An 18384-nucleotide genomic window follows, 5' to 3' on the forward strand; every position below is an offset into this window, starting at 1 on the left:
ATTAAACCTGTTGGAAGTTGATGTTCCATCACAATGGACACAATGTGTCCAGCATGCACAAAAAACTAGGCTGGTTATCTGTAAGACAAAGGTCTATGTATGTTATGTTAAATGTTCTGAGAAATATACTGGTGACTCGCTCTCCGAAACAACTGTATGACAGATTCCATTATCATTTTGCTCACCATGGGTACAATACTAGAATAACATCAGAAAGCAGGTTCGTCCTACCAAGGGTGAGAACAGGTATGATTCAGAGAACTTTTTTTTACAGAGCCATGGTTGGCTGGAACTCTATACCAGTTTATATTTCACATGCAGGTAGCAAAGATTGGTTTAAGTTTCAGTTAAAACCATATCTTTTAAAATTTTATGAATGATGATTTGTCATTTAGAGGGAACAAAGTGAAGGTTGAAATATAATTATAGGGAGTGTAAACCCTATTGTAATAAGGTGAAAAGTGGTCAAATAATTCTAGATAAGGTCATTCCAGGCAGGTATTATTGGTTATAAAGGTGTTTTATTTGATTTCATTTCTATGTATGTATGTCTGAGAATGATGGTGATTTAGTTATCCTCTGTATAGATTGTGATTAAGGGAGTTGTGTCTATTATTGTTTTGTTTTGTCATGTGTAATGTATTTCTGTATGTATTAAGTGTTAATTTGTGTGTTGTGTGTATGTCGGACCCCAGGAAGAATAGCTAATGCTGTGGCTAATGCTAATGGGGATCCTAAATAAAACAAACAAACAATGACTCTGGAAATATTATATACCGTATATATATTATATATAAGGTGGAAAAGTTACCGTATTTTCTGGACTATAAGCCGCACCTGTATATAAGCCGCATCTGCTCTATTTTTTTAAAAAATTATTAAAAAAAAGATATACAAGCCGCACCTGTATATAAGCCGCACCCATTCTATTTAAAAAAAAAAGTATGCAAGCCGCAGATATTTATGTTGTTAGATTAGATATTTACTACATGTACAGAAGGATTTTGAACTGTAAATGATGTACATGTTTGTACCTAAATAGATCCTTTCCTAACAGTGTCTTTTAACACGGCAGCAACTTTGCTGATTAAAACGGGACAGAACCAAGAGAAAATAACCGCTATTTATTTATCTATTTATCTGTTTGAAATCTACTTCTACCTACTTATATCTGCTAAAGAAGAAGTAGCGTATTCTTCTTTGCATTTATTTTGTCTTAGTTTTGATTCTAATTCTGGTTAGAGCGCCCCGAGCGGTGGAAGAAAAATCCACAGAATAGCCGCACATTTGTATAAGCTGCAGGGTTGAAAACCTATGAAAAAAGTAGCGGCTTATAGTCCAGAAAATACGGTACATAGTGCTGCTTTAACGGGGAAATTACAGTAAAATACCCTTTAAAATGATAATTTTTCATGATCAGAAATAAGTTTGAGAGTTTTTTGGATGAACTAAATGCTGCATTTCTGGCATCATTACTATTTCACTGGATACCGCCAGTCCCCCCCACCTTCGTGGGTTTGTAATGACCTTTCCCATCTTCATCCCAGTTGGAGCGGGTGTGTGAACATGTTGCGGGGTGGAGGCCGGTGTTCTGCCCCTCCCCGGAGGAGCAGCCCTGATAAAGGTGGAGCGGCTGAGCAGCATCACACACAGCACTGCTGCCTCTCCACTTACAGACACTTACAGACACCCAGCACAGGATCCATCCAGTCCCGGATACTTGGAATCACACTCTACCTCCACAACATGTGAACGTAAGTAGTTTTTTTCTTTAAATCCCTTTTTAATTTAAGGGTACATTTACAACTGCCCAGCCCAGCATGTATGTAAACCTTAATTGGAACTATACTTTTTGTTTGTGAATGAGAGGTTTCGATTTTTAGGACAGATTTTGAATAATAATAATAATAATGTGTGAAATGTATTCAAGTTTGACTTTTCCTGTTGGAGAAGTGAAAATAAATAAATATGAGAGCTGCACATGTCCGCAGCTCTGGGGTTTCAGCTGCGCGTCTGACGCGCTGATTTACTGGGGCTCATTTCCAACTACTGTAGATCCACGATCCCAGATACATAAAACAGGAATACATTGAAACTGAGAGCATTCAAGTGTATGTCTGTCTGTGCTGGGGAGATACGTGCATCCATGTGTTTACACATCTTTATCAACTATAAGAGGCACCATATATTGTACTATACATTATAGCCCGTCAACTGTATTGGATTCATAAACTTGACGGCATAAAGAAAATGCATGCAATTACTGGATGAGTCATAGATCACATCCCTGTAAACACTCAAAGATCCTGAAGCTGTTTTTCTGATCTTTGCCTTGTGAATAAATATTACAGTAACTAAAGTCAGTAGTAAATAATACTAGTCTGAATTCATACCACATATAGGGACATTGAACTATAACTACAAACATAATGTAATGTGTAAATCATTTTAACTATAATGCACTCTTAAAAACTGCTGGGTTTTAAAAATATCTTATGCTGGATCAAAAATCCACCGACCCAGCCATTATTATAATTTTTTTTTATATGTTTTTTATATGTTTTTATATATGTATTTATTTTTTCTAATGCACAATTAGTTTAAAGGCTTTATCGTTCTAAGAAAAAAAAGTGTTTTAAAAAGGGTAAACTGTCGAGTTAAAGCCAGGGTAAGGGATTTTTGGGCTCTATATCAGAGTGATTTCAACAATCTGACTCAACAACCCCTGAGAGGAGAAAGAGGAGTTTCTAGTTTCACAACAGGGGTTAAGAGCTTTTCTGCAAACTCTGAGTATATTAACTCTTAAGCATGTGCACCATGACTATAAAGACATGGAGCACTAATGCCATGATTCACCATAGCAATGTCTACTTAACTGAAGAAATCTCCCTAATTTATTGCAATCATATAATAAATTTGAGCACATGTATGATTATAATAAATTAAAAAAACATGGCTGCAGTGCTAAAGGGAAGATGGTTGAAAAATTAAAGAGCAAGTGAATGCATAATGTAAATATTAAATAAATGTTACAATATTGAGTGACGAGTGGTAGAACAAGACTTTGGTGATGACAAAACTTTGAAAACAGCTGAAAATGAAGTACAAACATGATTCAGATATGTCGCAGAATTCCTCAACTCAGAGAGCAGGATGTTGTAAAAAAAAAAAAGTTTTTTAAATCATTAATCATAACAATTATGGATGGTTAAGATAGGCCACATTGCCTGCAAAATTAACTGTGGAGAAAACATTAACGATCTAAGTACAATCATCAATCAGCAGGGTATGCAAAACAAACCATAATACTCTTAAATGCAGCTCTGGTCTAACAAATGCAGACTCTTCATCAATAAAAGGACATTTCATTAGCCACCCATTTCAGCTTTATAAAGCCAAGGAGAGAGAGAAAGTGAGAGTCTTTGGGTTTGTGCAACAAAACCTGCTCTCAGCCTTTTGTTCGGAGTAAATTGCCATCGTTACAGATTTAATGATTAAGTTACTTCAGTTTCTGAAAGGGGCTAGACTTACCCTTTTTGTCTCAGGCTTGAGTTATATCTCTATGTGAAACGGGGAACCCTGCATTTCCCTCATTACACGATCGACATACTCAATTGACACAAACCTGTCTGGTGATATTCAAAACAAAACAGAAGCACTTTTACATTAGTAATTGTCATCATGGGTAGATTTAAAATTGTTTTTAAAGGAAAACCTTTTTTTTGTGTGTGTGTGTGTGAGCTGAAGTTTATGATGCAACCAACTCACAGAAGCACCTGCAACATGCTGAATTATACAAACTCAAAAGGAGGATTTTGAGTGAACAAAGTAGGTCTATAGGCCAATTTACAGGACTGTGTCAGAAAATTTGAATATTGTGATTTTATGTAATGCAATTACAAATGGATTCATTACAAATCAACTGAAATATTGCAAGCCTTTTATTATTTTAATATTGCTGATCACGGCTTACGGATTAAGAAAACTCAAATATCCTATCTCAAAAAATTAGAATATTCTTAATCTTAAACTGTAAACCATAATCAGCAATATTAAAATAATAAAAGGCTTGCAATATTTCAGTTGATTTGTAATGAATCCAGAATGTATGACATTTTTGTTTTTTTAATTGCATTACAGAAAATAAAGAACTTTATCACAATATTCTAATTTTCTGAGACAGTCCTGTATAATCCAAATGAGAAGGACTGATGAAAAGCGATACCCTCACAGATGCACAAATTACCCATGACATGTTCACTAATGCAACCATATAATCACGACTGCAGGTGCTTGAACTACGGTCTAATAACAGACTCGATAGTCCGTCTCATCCTCTAGCTAGATGACACAGCCTCCATGATTTCTACAAACTTAAACTTTCTTATTCATTGTTGTTTGAAGTCTTAAATTGCATTTCTATATGCTCCTGATGAAATTAGTCACTGAATGGTTTTTCTAGTGTTCCTTAGCTCACAGAGCTGCTTCCAATATAGAAATGTCTTTATTTATTTACTTTTTCATTCATTGCAGCCTGAGAGGCTTAAGAATTCAGCCGCACAGCCTTGGCACTCAAACACAGAGATTTATTTTAGTTTCTTTTTCCCAACATCTCCTACTAAACTTTAAAGGACTAATAAAAAACAAAAAACAAAAATGGAGTCAGCAAAATTATTGCAAGACAATTTGATCCTTTCTTTACACCTGCGTTCAAAGCCTCGTGTCCAAAGCAAATGAAGGCAACTAGTTGCAAACAATCCAATGACTTTGCCAGAGCTGATAATTGATTGGGTAGTGTTTAGTACACTGTTGCTTCAACTGGTGATTAATATCTTTGGGTTTACACGAGAGCATCTGTTTGTTTATTGGTCTATAAAGAGAATTTCAGGTAAAACTGCAAAAAATGCCTCAGAAAAAGTCTTCGTCCCAAACCTTTTTAAATGCCATTTAGGTAATAATCACTAAAAATGTTTTTATTGTCAAGCTCAACTTGCTGAGCAACAGTCTTTGTCCACAAAGTCTCCCCTCACAGATCTGTCTCTCTCCCAGTATCTTTTATCGAACAACAGAATCTCTCCAGTCAGAAGCTTTTTCAGATCTACTGCAACCGAAATCACAAAAGATCATCCATGCCTACAGCAATACAATGCCTTTTTGAAGAAACTTAAATAACAAGTAATTTCCTTTTGAAAGATGAATCAAGTATTATGGAATTGAACTGAACTGCATAGCAAGTTGTTTCTTTAGAAGAAAAAAAATGACTTCCTTCAATGATTTAATCATGTAGTGAAGTTGTGACCACTATTACACATGCTCTTTGGAAAGCATGTATTTATGTGTGAGTTTGCTTTGCTTCTGTTGGCTAAATGTCTATTTGTTCCATCTTTCCAATTCAGTGCAAATTGACCTTCTATATGTCCATATTACTTCCTGTTGATGTGCCATTACGTTTCATGAATGGGTTTATTTTTGCCTCTTGATGATCTACATAAACTTCAATTCTCTCGACTCATCCATGTTGACATCGTCCTTTTTTCCTTTCTTTTCCCCCTCTCTCTCTCTCTTGTTACGAGGGCTGACATTAGCGGTGGCCGAGCAGAATGACTTTTCCTCCGCGTGCTGCAGAAAATGAACATCTCTCCGAGTGAATCTGCAACGACCATGTTGCATCTGGTGGACGACCACCACGCCAACGTCAGCTGCAACTGCTCCCCGGCTGCGTCCAACTGGACGAGCGGGGGCGACGCCCCGCAGCTGCCGACGTTCACCACAGCGGCCAAAGCCAGAGTGATCATCACCTTCATCCTCTGCGGCCTGTCGGCCGTGTGCAACCTGGCCGTGCTGTGGGCGGCTCGCAGCGACGGGAAGAGAAAATCCCACGTGAAGGTGCTTATCATCAACCTGACCGTGGCTGATCTGCTGGTGACATTCATTGTGATGCCGGTGGATGCCGTGTGGAACATCACAGTCCAGTGGCTCGCCGGGGACTTTGCCTGCAGGCTATTGATGTTTCTCAAGCTGCAGGCGATGTATTCATGCGCGTTTGTCACTGTGGTGATCAGTCTGGACAGGCAGTCAGCTATCCTCAACCCTCTGGCTATCAACAAAGCCAGAATAAGAAACAGAATCATGCTCACTGTGGCGTGGGGTATGAGTGTTGTGCTCTCAATCCCTCAGGTAAGGTCAGTTATTTCTACTGAACACGCAAAAGGTCAGAATTGATTTCAATGTCATCAAACTTTTAAACTATTGTTATCAATGCTCTCAGCCAGCCGCAGTCAGTGTTGGATCATGAAACTTCCCTTTCCTTTTTGAATGGTATCAATCCACTAGGGCTGGGCGATATGGACCAAAAGTCATATCTCGATATTTTCTAGCTGAATGGCGATACTCGATATATATCAATATTTTTTCTGTGACATAATTGGGGTTTCCCCCAAAGCATTATAGCATAGCATCTCTGTTAGTTTCATTTTTTTCTGAGGCAAACCCTTAAAAAAACAGTCAGTTTTAATACAAAGCCTTGTGCCAAATGTCACACAGGTTCCTTTATTAACAGGTCTGCACAATATCAAAATGTATAAAAAAAAAGAAATAAAAATAAACTGCCTGCATATATAGAATAAAAATGCTTCTTGAATAAAATAAAACAAATATCCCTTTCCTGCATAACAATTAAATTAAAATACACTGTGAAATTAATACAATGTAGACAGTAACAGGCAGACTTTTCCACTGACAGTTGTGCAAATAACAAAACATTTGTGCAAATCTCAAATAAAACATTCAAGTCAATGTGTCACAAGATAAGCTATATCAAAATCATAAAAAAAAAAAAAAAAAAATGTATCGATATAAACGATATTGTCTCGTACCATATCGCGTTTGAAAATATATCGATATATATTAAAATCTCGATATATCGCCATACCCTACAATCCACTCCTGAATCCTAGATGTTTCCTCTTCAATATAACTGGATTTGGGGTTTAAATCCAGACTTGGGATGCAGTGGCGTCAATTCAGTGGAAGCTAAGGTATGGCAAGGTTACAAGTCACAGAACTTAACTAGAGTATCAATCAACACGTCCAGCAAATACTCATCACAGTCTGCTATGGAGCTAATCTGTGTGGTCAAGAAAATGTGAACCTTTTTCAAATGCAGTCTCACTCACTGCAAAAACTCAAAATCTTACCAGGAATATTTGTCTTATTTCTAGTTAAAATGTCTCATTTTTAGTTAAAAAATCTCATTACACTTATAACAGGAGTCATTACCAGAAAAATAACTTGTTATTTGACAATTTTCACCTGTTTCAAGTAAATTTTCACTTGAAATGAGTAGAAAAATCTGCCAGTGGGACAAGATTTATCTTCTCATTACAAGCAAAAAAATCTTGTTCCACTTGCAGATTTTTCTACTTATTTTAAGTGAAAATCTACTTGAAACAGGTGAAAATGGTTGTTTTTGAATCTTGTCTTAAATGTAATGAGATTTCTTTTGACTAAAAATTAGACATTTTAACTAGAGATAAGACAAATATTCTTGTTAAGATTTTGAGTTTTTGCAGTGTATAATAACTAGTGAAATCAATCATGTTGTTCTGATTTGCATTTGTAGTTATTCTATATGTATTAAGTTATAGAATAATCAATACAAATAGACACAGAGTAATTCCATAAATGTATTTAAAAAACAAACATTTACATTTTCCCTTGAAGCCGAGGTTTGGCGGCTGCCGTACCTTGCCATACCCAATTGACGCCCCTGTTGGGATGTGGAGAGCCCAAACAGCTGCTCCTACACGTATATAACTCTCTCGCTGGTATAGTTGCTCATCATAAAAGATGTAGTAAACACGGCATCCAAACCAATTTAAAACCATGTTAGAAAAATACAAAGGAAGAGTTGATATATATAATCAGAACTGCTGCAAAAGTTCCGGTTATATTGAATGTAGCTCTTATCACAGTGGCAGCACTTGCAGTTTTTCCCTCGTTGCTCCGTCAACATATAATTAAGTGATTTTACGGACTGAATCATTCATATATTTTACTTTACTTTTTTTTTTCAACCTTATTCAGGCAACAGAAAACCTTCTCCATTATAATTTAATTGAAAGTATCTTCACTTGAAAAGAGCAGCTACATAAAAACAGCACTTTATAAAATCACAGTGCAGGTGTACGGCAGCTTTGACCTGTGGTGAACTAAAACATTAACATTCATAGAAACAAATATACAGTCAAACATTGTCTTCTAATGTGATTTTGATTTTATGGGAATTGTAATCTGGGGCAGCATGCAAATATAAAAAATAGAAATCACTATTGAATACTGAGGCCGTGAGAGAGAGAAACCTTTTTTCTGGCGGTCCAGAGCGACTTTGTAGGCAGGTCACATACTTCAATTTCGTTTTATTCTTCCATATATGAGCAGATTGATTTATCTGTGTTCGTCATGAGCAACACAGGTTTTAGCAATAGTTCAGGGGAACCTGTGAGATCTATATATGATTTGTAAAAGATAGGGTTCACCTTTTTTAATCCTGAAACGCTAGTATCAAGAACTGCATGATTAAACACCTCAAGATGCCAGTGAGAAAATGTGTTTTTGGGTGTTACATAATGGGACTCTCTAAGCTTCTTCCTGACACGGCTCACATTCCTGCTTGGTCAAGCGGAGCCTCTCCAAATGCCGGAGACTGATTAACCTGGCAATCCTGCGGGATTAGCCATAGTTTTTACCTCCATTTGAGCCAAAATGTCTTTTCAAAATTTTGCTGATTTCCCTCTTCAGATCTTCCTTTTTCACAATGTGACCATCATCCACCCGAAGGATTTCACACAGTGCATGACGCAGGGAAGTTTCGTCAGTCACTGGCATGAAACCACCTACAACATGTTCACTTTCTCGTGCCTGTTCCTGCTGCCGCTGATCATCATGATCACCTGCTACTCCAGGATCTTCTGTGAGATCTCCAAACGCCTGAGAAAGGACAAGTGTAAGTTTGAGTGAAGGCATAAGCTCAAGGGAATGGTTATCTTTGTGGTGCTTTTACACACACACACACACACACACACACACACACACACACACACACACACACACACACACACACACACCTTTGTAACTGAATTAAACATTTAAAAGTCAAAAGGAAGAAGACAAGGAGCAGGTAAACCATCGTGGAAAGATAAGCCCTCATGTCGTGGAAAACCTGCTAAACCTCCTTAACACATTCTTTCCAACTAGGTGAATAACTGGACTGAAAACTGAGTGTCTCAGTTACCAAGAATAAGACTTGAGAGATGATTCAGACTTTGGTAGATTTAATTAAACAGTTACATCAGGCGCCTTGATGCAGAATGATAATGAGACAGAGGAGCATACTGATTTTAAAGCGTAGCGGATGATACATTCTAGTAGAAAAAAAAACATTGTTCCCACCGCCAGGGCCGCCGCAAGGGGTGTGCGAACCGTGCAACCGCACGGGGCCTCGCGCCCCAAGGGGCCTCGCGCTATGGGCCTTTTTTTTTTTTTTTTTTCCCAAATGTATTTATTTTTTTCCTTCTTTCCCTTATAAATATCAACAGTCACGTTCCATTACAGACCTAAATGTGTATTAGTCTGTGCATATCGATAAATATATGTGCAATGATGCGCGTGTCTGTTGTTCAATACAACTGCGTCAGACCAAGCGCAGACACAAGCTGCTCTGATCCAGACGGGTGGAGTTGGAACAAACTGTCACACAATGTCGAGAGAACGAGACAGATTCAGGAAATTTCCATCAGGGGATGAAAAAAGAAAAAAACTAAAGAAAATGGAAGAGTTTAATGCCTCTCTGAAAGGCTCGTTTGATAAATTTGTTACAAAAATCACCGATCCGACCGGGTCTCAAGCAGCCATGGGGCCCCGTGTCGAGGCAAGACAAATGATGATGAGGCAGGGGAAGGTATCCAGTATTTTGCTAATTGGAGAGTTAAAGCAGCACAATGTAACTTTTCCACCTTAATCTAATATTTCCAGAGTCATTGTGATGTAACATCAACTTCCAACAGGTATAATGAACCTCTGTCATGGTCTGAGGGGTCTGTATCGCCTTCACTGGCACTATGTAACGTTGAGGTGCATGGTAGGAACCCTGCCACACTACTGGTAAAGCACTACTGCTTTTGTCCAAAGGAGCCGCCAAACTCAACAAAAGCTGAAAGTTACATTGTGCTGCTTTAAAATTGCGCATATAGACACCCGATCCGACCCGAAAAACCCAAAAACTTTGAGGGCCCGCCCCGGCCATTTCGCACAGGGCCTCGCAAATCTCCCAGACGGCTCTGCCCACCGCTAATCTTTGTTTGCGCAGAGTACTAGTCTGCACCTGTGGTTGGCCAAGGATATATTCTGCTGCTCTCGGCAATTTGGGTTTCATCAAGTATGGGAAACACTTTTTTTTTCCCATCACACCTTGCATGGCATGTACCATCAACAGATAAAGGAGGTGGCTGTTATTGAGAAGTTCTACCAGATGTTGGAAACAGCTGGTCTGAAGGACGAGCACAGAGGTTTTAATAATAGTAATAGTAATAGTAATAATAGTAATAATAGTGGGCGATAGAGGCCAGGGTCTCATACCAGAGAAGACCCCAGCAGCAGACTGTGACGGCTAACCAACCTCATCACATCCCTGTAAACACTCAAAGCTCCTGAAGCTGTTTTTCTGATCTTTGACTTGTTAATAAATATTACAGTAACTAAAGTCAGTAGTAAATAATACTAGTCTGAATTCATACCACATATAGGGACATTGAACTATAACTACAAACATAATGTAATGTGTAAATCATTTTAACTATAACTTTAAATATAATTAAAAACTGCTGGGTTTTAAAAATATCTTATGCTGGATCAAAAATCGACCGATCCAGCCATTATTATCATTTTCTTTAAATGTATTTATTTTTTCTAATGCAAGATTAGGTTGTAGGCTTTATCGTTCTAAGAAAAAAAAGTGTTTTAAAAAGGGTAAACTGTCGAGTTAAAGCCAGGGTAAGGGATTTTTGGGCTCTATATCAGAGTGATTTCAACAATCTGACTCAACAACCCCTGAGAGGAGAAAGAGGAGTTTCTAGTTTCACAACAGGGGTTAAGAGCTAGTTCTGCAAACTATCTTACTCAGATACTGCGATGGTCGACAAACTCCAGAAGGAAGCGGTAGGGATAGCCGTGCCAATCCCAGTACCATCAAGAAGAAACATAAGAAGCTTAGCGTAAATACTAAGGGTTGAAGGAAAATGTGGAGAACATGTGTAAGGGGAAGCCAACAGAGGTGTCAGTGGTAACTGGGATACTGGGATAGTGGAATCATCATGGTGGATCTCTGTCCAGAAGAGTGCAGTCCTGTACCTGCTGGCAGGGACCCTGAGCTTGAAGGAATGGGTGCTGGTTTCTCTCTTGTGATTGCAACACCTGTCTCAGCTGCTTTCCTCTGCAGTCTGTCGACCTCCAGATATACCATCATCATCATGGTTATGAATGTATTCCAAGTGCACTCTTAAAAGATATTTACTCGTGAGAGTAATGCTGAGCAGAGATTCTGTGACGTCAATGCTACCGAGCGCTGCAGGTGCTCGAGTCGAGTGTACACACTCGTTACTGGTATTTCTTTCAACACACAGCAGAGCGCCAGCAGACCGTATATAAACATGTATGTTTGAAAAGCTGCACAAAAGCAGCAGTGGAACAGAAACAGGTACATGGGATCAGCTAGATCAGGGGTCGGCAACCCAAAATGTTGAAAGAGCCATATTGGACCAAAAACACAAAAAACTAATATGTCTGGAGCCGCAAAAAATAAAAAGTCTTGTATAAACCTTAGAATGAAGGCAAATGGCAAAAGGCAAAATGTCAAGAAAAAAATTGAATTTTGTTGAGAAAAAAGTTGAAATGTTGAGGGAAAAAAGTCGAAATGTCGAGAAAAAAGTCAAAATTTCGAGAAAAAAGTCAAAATGTCGAGAAAAAAGTCAAAATGTCGAGAAAAAAGTTGAAATGTTGAGAAAAAAGTCGAAATTTCGAGAAAAAAGTTAAAATGTCGAGAAAAAAGTCGAAATGTCGAGAAAAAAGTTGAAATGTCGAGAAAAAAGTCAAAATGTCGAGAAAAAAGTCAAAATGTCGAGAAAAAAGTTGAAATGTTGAGAAAAAAGTTGAAATGTTGAGGGAAAAAAGTCGAAATGTCGAGAAAAAAGTCAAAATTTCGAGAAAAAAGTCGATGTCGAGAAAAAAGTCAAAAATTCGAGAAAAAAGTCAAAATGTCGAGAAAAAAGTCAAAATTTCGAGGAAAAAATCGAAATGTCGAGAAAAAGTCGAAATTTCGAGAAAAAAGTCGAAATGTCGAGAAAAAAGTCGAAATTTCGAGAAAAAAGTCAAAATGTCGAGAAAAAAGGCGAAATTTCGAAAAAAAAGGCGAAATGTCAAGATTAATGTTGAAGTACAATCTTGAGAAAAAAGTCATCAAAATGTTGAGAAAAAAGTTGAAATGTCGAGATTAAAAAGGAAATGAAAAAGGAAAAGAAAAAAAGAAAAAAAAAGAAGAAAAAAGAAAAAAAGACAGTAATCTGCCCACACCTACTCACAAGAGTTCTAACAAATAATTGCTTTGGTATTGAAAGTCATTAACATCAACTTTTGTTAACTGGAGCCACTTCTGAAACTTCTGCAGTAATTTTCAAATTCTTTACAAGGTTCATGTTTTCCTAACTTGGGGAGTGAATACAAATCTCAAATTAGACAAATTGTGGTTCGGCTTGTGAAATGTCCTGAGATTAGCTCATATTGAGCTGTGATGTATAAAATCACAGTTTGAAGAAGCCTTTTCATTTTCTTTTTATTAATACAACACTCTCAGCGAGTGTTTCCTAAGACTGAGGAACTGGTTCATGTTTTTTCTCCATTAAATTTAAATGTAAAATGCAAAGTTAATTATAATTTTATATTCAAGCCTTTTAAAATGAACTCTGTCTCTACCGTGTGATCTGTTCCCAGTGCCCTCCAGTGAAGTGCATCTGCGCTGCTCCAAGAATAACATCCCTAAAGCCCGGATGAGAACTCTAAAGATGAGTATAGTGATTGTACTGTCTTTCATTATCTGCTGGACTCCGTATTACCTGCTGGGTCTGTGGCACTGGTTCTTCCCTGACGACCTGCAGGGCAAAGTGTCCCACTCTCTCACCCACATCCTCTTCATCTTCGGGCTCGTCAACGCCTGCCTGGACCCCGTGATCTACGGCTTATTCACCATTCACTTTCGAAAGGGACTCAGAAGATTTTATGGCCGATCTACAGCAGCGCCAGAAGGGGAAAACAACACGGTTATTACTGGGTCTTTCATGTGTGCAGCCAATAGTTTGCACCTGAGGAGAGAGTTGTGGCATCCCAGCCAGGAGAGGCTCATGCTGCGCTGCGAACACAACGGCAAAGCAGAGACGTCACTGCCAAGAAGGAGCTTCCTGATAGTTGGGAGTGAAACAAAGAGAGATCTGAACCAGTCCAGCTGTGACAGCATCGTATGAAGCCCAGCTATGTACAAACCAAATAGGATAAACATTTCTGTCAGCTGGAAAATGTTTAACTTTGTATCTTGTAAGCAGAGGTGTCAAGTAACGAAGTACAAATACTTCGTTACCTTACTTAAGTAGAAATTTTGGTTATCTATACTTCACTGGAGTAATTATTTTTCAGACGACTTTTTACTTTTACTCCTTACATTTTCACGCAATTATCTGTACTTTTTACTCCTTACATTTTAACAAACAGCCTCGTTACTCTATTTCATTTCGGCCTTTAAATAAAAACTACCCAGTTAAATTGCTCCATCCAGATAGAGTGAATTTGGTTGTGGTTGTTTCAGATGTTCTTGTCCAGTTTTGTTCTTACATCCGTTGCCCTCAGATTCCTGCAACTAAACTTGGATGTACATTCCAATAAAGGTTAGGATAAATGATAACATGCCTCTGAAGTTTGACTTTTTGCACCATTACAATATTTATAGGCAACTAGTCATCATATCTCCTGCTCTCTGAAACACATGTTAATGCTCAATAGTACACATATATGGTTCTCTAATATATTTACATTATACTAAGATGCATTCATTTTCAATGGCTTTTGTCCTTAATGGCTTTTTCCCCCCTTACATTACTTTTACTTTTATACTTTAAGTAGTTTTGAAACCAGTACTTTTATACTTTTACTTGAGTAAAAAACTTGTGTTGATACTTCAAATTCTAGTATCCATACTTCTACCCGAGTAATGAATGTGAATACTTTTGACACCTCTGCTTGTAAGGAAAGTAGTTTGTTTCTGTCACAAAAAACCTGGTATTTGTTACTTATATTGCTGCAACTTATCAATTAATTAGTACTGGAACTGACAGATTTATTTTTGGCTTATCTATTGCCTTTAAAGAGGCCTGGGGTAATATTACAACAGCCCAAGCATTCTGTAAAGGATGGAAGAAGGAAAAACATAATCTGACTGCAGTTGTAAGAGAGCAAATTTGAGCTGCACAGCAATCCCAGCCAACTTCAGAACAGAGATCTTATCAAAACACACGCCTGGCTCCGTTGCCGATGGGCAGCCAGAGGTTCCCCGAGGCAATGATTGCCTACAATCATTCATGAGTCATACCGCCCAAAGAGAAAGGCCATTTCTATCCTGGAATTGAGACAAACTGATACGTGGCTGACATGTGAAATACCTTGTACTTTTAAAATAACCCAAATGCACATCTTACAAAAGGATTACAGTATGGTGACATGCAGACAGTTTATCAGGGATGAATTTGCACGTATGAGCGATTTTCTGGGTCACTTTCTTCAGCGACTGCACGCTAATTAGAAATGAGATGATGTTGGTGTGTTGATATCTGACATTTCATCAATTTCTCCACCAGTGAAACAGACCAGACTAGTGTCATTACGCAACCTAAATATTTCTAGCGGAAGTAGGTTGCAAATTATAGCACTTTTCATTAGTTTATTCATTTATTTTCCCATTGTGGATTTCAATGATGACAGGAATCCAAAATGGTCTATTACAAAGTAATTGAAAAATCCACACTGAAAGAATAAGAACATTTCCACCAACTCACAGAAAAATGTATGTTTTATGACTCATTTGGTAAATATGTACAAAAATGAACAAAATCAATAAAGGCTTTCAATATTTATTTAAGGGAAGGAGATTTATCGAACAGCGGGATAAACTACTAGCACAGATTTTATTTTTATTTTTTTTCACTCATTGTTTCTGAATATTTGTTGTTTATTAGAATAAAGTATGTGTCAAAGTCACTAGAGGGCTCAGAGGAAAAGAAAGTGGTGACACATCCTCTTTGTTGATGCTCAGTGTAATATTGGAAGTGAAGTGCTGTGAATAAAACACTTGGCTTGTTTTACTCGTCTGAATAGAGCACTTGTGTTTCCACTGCAGCCGCGCTTCATGACGCGCAGCTTCAACTCCATAAAGCTTTCTGGAAATTCAAATGAGGCTTTTAAGTACAGATCAAAGTCGGCGTCAATGAGAGACATCACAGCACGATCTGGAGTCACGAGTGAATACAACACAACCGCTAAACATTGTTAAGGTGTTGTAATTGCTAAAAAACGAAAGTAAAACCACAACACAAATTACAGAAGGCTGAACCTAAGATATTTAATCTTTTGGTCAGAGCTCCTTTCAGGAGAACAAGAAAGACCTCAATGTCGTTTTCCCACTTCAAATATTAAACTTTTGCAAATGAAAATAGGTGCATCAGGTATAGGGCTGGGGATTGATTCAAATATCAAGAATCGATTCGATTCCGATTCTTAAGATTCAGAATCGATTATCCCGATTCGATCCGATTCGATTCAATCCGATATTGATTTGGGTTAGTGTTATTAAAACTGTTTTTTCAGCTGTTGCATGAATTATATGACTGTCTAGTTATGCAACATATTAATACTAGTATTAAATTGAGATTCAACAGCAAGTATTGGCAGCTAATGATGCTGTAAGGACCAATCACCTCCCAGAATGCTGATAGAACTGCTTTTAGAAACATCGTGGGTCAGAATTATCAAACAGATCCAGGGAGGAAACAGAGGACGAAAGATATCGCTTTTATTTTTTCCCCATTTATGAGAATTTGGTTTTTAACATTTATGCAAATGTAACCCCAAGACAGTATAATAAAGCAAAGAAATATAGACAATGTATGCAATTATAACTGAAAACTTTAATGTTTTCATACCATTAAACATATTTAAAGGCAAAAACATGGCACCAGTTATTCTCGTGTCCAACAAAATATTCCTTTTTTGTGCATAAACAAAAAAGTACCAAAAGTTGTAATGTAGTGATGAAATTTATTTTATTTATTTTTTTTTTTTAAATCGATCTTTAGACATATGAATCGATTTTTAGGGATTAATATGAGAATCGATTTAAAATCGGAGAATCGATTTTTTCAACACAGGCCTAATCAGGTAAAAGAACCTTTGCAGTCAGACTTTAATCGAACATCAGATATTAAAAAGTCTCTTGTGAAACTAATTTATTCATTGGGACTAGTTTTTCCAAGCTGTGTGTAGTATGAGAGCTCGACAGTGTCATTGAGTTTATATGAATCATAGCAAAGATTCAATCATCATAAAGACAACAAAATGCCAACTTACAATGACAACTCTGGCCTGAATACGTCAACCATTTACTCCTAACAAATGTTAGCAGTGACATTTCTTTCAGTGAGCATTGTTTGACTTTACTGGGATAAAATAAAATATAATAAAAAAGGATGGTAATGAAGGTGAAGCTGTCTTTGGATAAATGAGATAATTTATAGGCAGATCTGCTCAGTCATGCGTTGCTTGAAGAGGATTTGTTTACGAAAAGAAAAAAGAGAGACATGCTTCAGCATTTAAAATGAGTCACAATACAATCATGAAATATTTGGTCATATTACCATACAGCATTGACTGCCAGCGGCAAGACTTTAAAGAGATCATTATCCTTTTATGGTTTTTTCCCTTTCCCTCAGGCTGTGATGTACAGCATCATCTATACCAGGGGTCACCAACCTTCTTGAAACGGAGAGCTACTTCAAGGGCACGGAGTAATGCAAAGGACTACCACTTTGATAAAACACTTCTGAAATAAGAAAGTTACACAGTTTACCTTTAATTTAACATTATTATTACTGAAGACACTAATGGTTAATGATTCATCAAAAATGATTATTCAGAATGATTAAACAAGGTAGGAAACAATATATTAATTCATTAATTAAATTAAATTATTATTTAATTTCTTATTTACCTTTCCAAGAGTTTCATTTTCAAATGATCACTTCCACAACATTTTGCAGGAAAGTTTTTTTAATTTTCACAAGCCACTAACGGTTTTGATCAAATTATGAACTCTGAACCATGTTTGTAAAAATGATCAATAATATAAGATTTAACAAAAATGACTCATCATGAACTCTGAACCATGTTTGTAAAAATGATCAATAATATACTCATTTATCCAAAGACAGCTTCACCTTCATTACTGATATTCTATCAGCAAAAGGTGTGCAGCGTTACAAAGTCAGAAAGCCTGTCCAATGAGACCAATGAGAGATCAGATAAGATTCTTCTTCTTTCTGCTCCCTTTTCATTCATAAGTTAGGAACATTTGTATTTGTGTTTGTATTGAATTGTTTTGTTTTTTGAATGATAAAGAATAAAATGAAATGAAAATGAAAACATTGCCTCTAAAGTTCCTAAAAGGACTCATTCACAATCAACGTGTCTCTTCAAACTCTCCTATCAGATAACCGTCACTATTTAACCAGGAATAGGTTCATTGAGAGTAAAATCTCTTTTGCCAGACTATGAAACATATTGGCATGAAGCCTGCTTTGTTGCTGGTTTGAACTGAAGTGTGAACAGGTAGCTGCATCTTATTATACTTGTATGATGCCTGAAATTCATGCTTCATGTTGTCAAATATTGAAAACGTCATATATAATCAGTATAATCAAGAGTTACTGGAAACTATGCAAGAAACGGTCTCTTCTGAGTGAGATCAAGTATGCACCTAAGGAGGGAAGAATTATGTTGGTTTTGTTCATTAAAACTTATTTAGTAGCCAAATTCTTTACAAATCTGCACTGACTGGCCTTATGACAATGTATATTGTAATATTGTAATTAGAAGTGAACTCTCTCTAAACTATGGAACCGCCTGGATGAGGAACTAAAAAAAAAGTAGCTCAATTTACAAATTTAAAAAAAATTATAAATCTAAAATAATAGATAAATATAGAAACACTAATATAAATTATCTTCATATTAAACTGTC

General features: G+C 37.0%; 1 protein-coding gene across 1 annotated transcript; it reads left to right on the forward strand.

Moving 5' to 3' along the window:
- The first annotated feature begins 1667 nt into the window (after positions 1-1667).
- On the forward strand, positions 1668-14051 carry LOC133421655 (putative gonadotropin-releasing hormone II receptor). The gene is made up of 4 exons (XM_061711350.1): positions 1668-1754; positions 5586-6177; positions 8800-9004; positions 13042-14051. Exons 2-4 carry the CDS (start codon positions 5629-5631, stop codon positions 13566-13568), a joined length of 1281 nt encoding a protein of 426 aa, XP_061567334.1. The 5' UTR covers positions 1668-1754; positions 5586-5628; the 3' UTR covers positions 13569-14051.
- Positions 14052-18384: the final 4333 nt, after the last annotated feature.

Source organism: Cololabis saira, chromosome 2, assembly GCF_033807715.1.
Source record: "Cololabis saira isolate AMF1-May2022 chromosome 2, fColSai1.1, whole genome shotgun sequence".
NCBI lineage: Eukaryota > Metazoa > Chordata > Actinopteri > Beloniformes > Belonidae > Cololabis > Cololabis saira.

Bases quoted from the DNA above. Each gene is read 5' to 3' on its own strand.
- LOC133421655 (XM_061711350.1), top strand. From the start codon at position 5,629: ATGAACATCTCTCCGAGTGAATCTGCAACGACCATGTTGCATCTGGTG. The intron at 6,178-8,799 runs GTAAGGTCAGTT...TTCCCTCTTCAG, and splicing joins TTGTGCTCTCAATCCCTCAG to ATCTTCCTTTTTCACAATGT. The intron at 9,005-13,041 runs GTAAGTTTGAGT...ATCTGTTCCCAG, and splicing joins ACGCCTGAGAAAGGACAAGT to TGCCCTCCAGTGAAGTGCAT.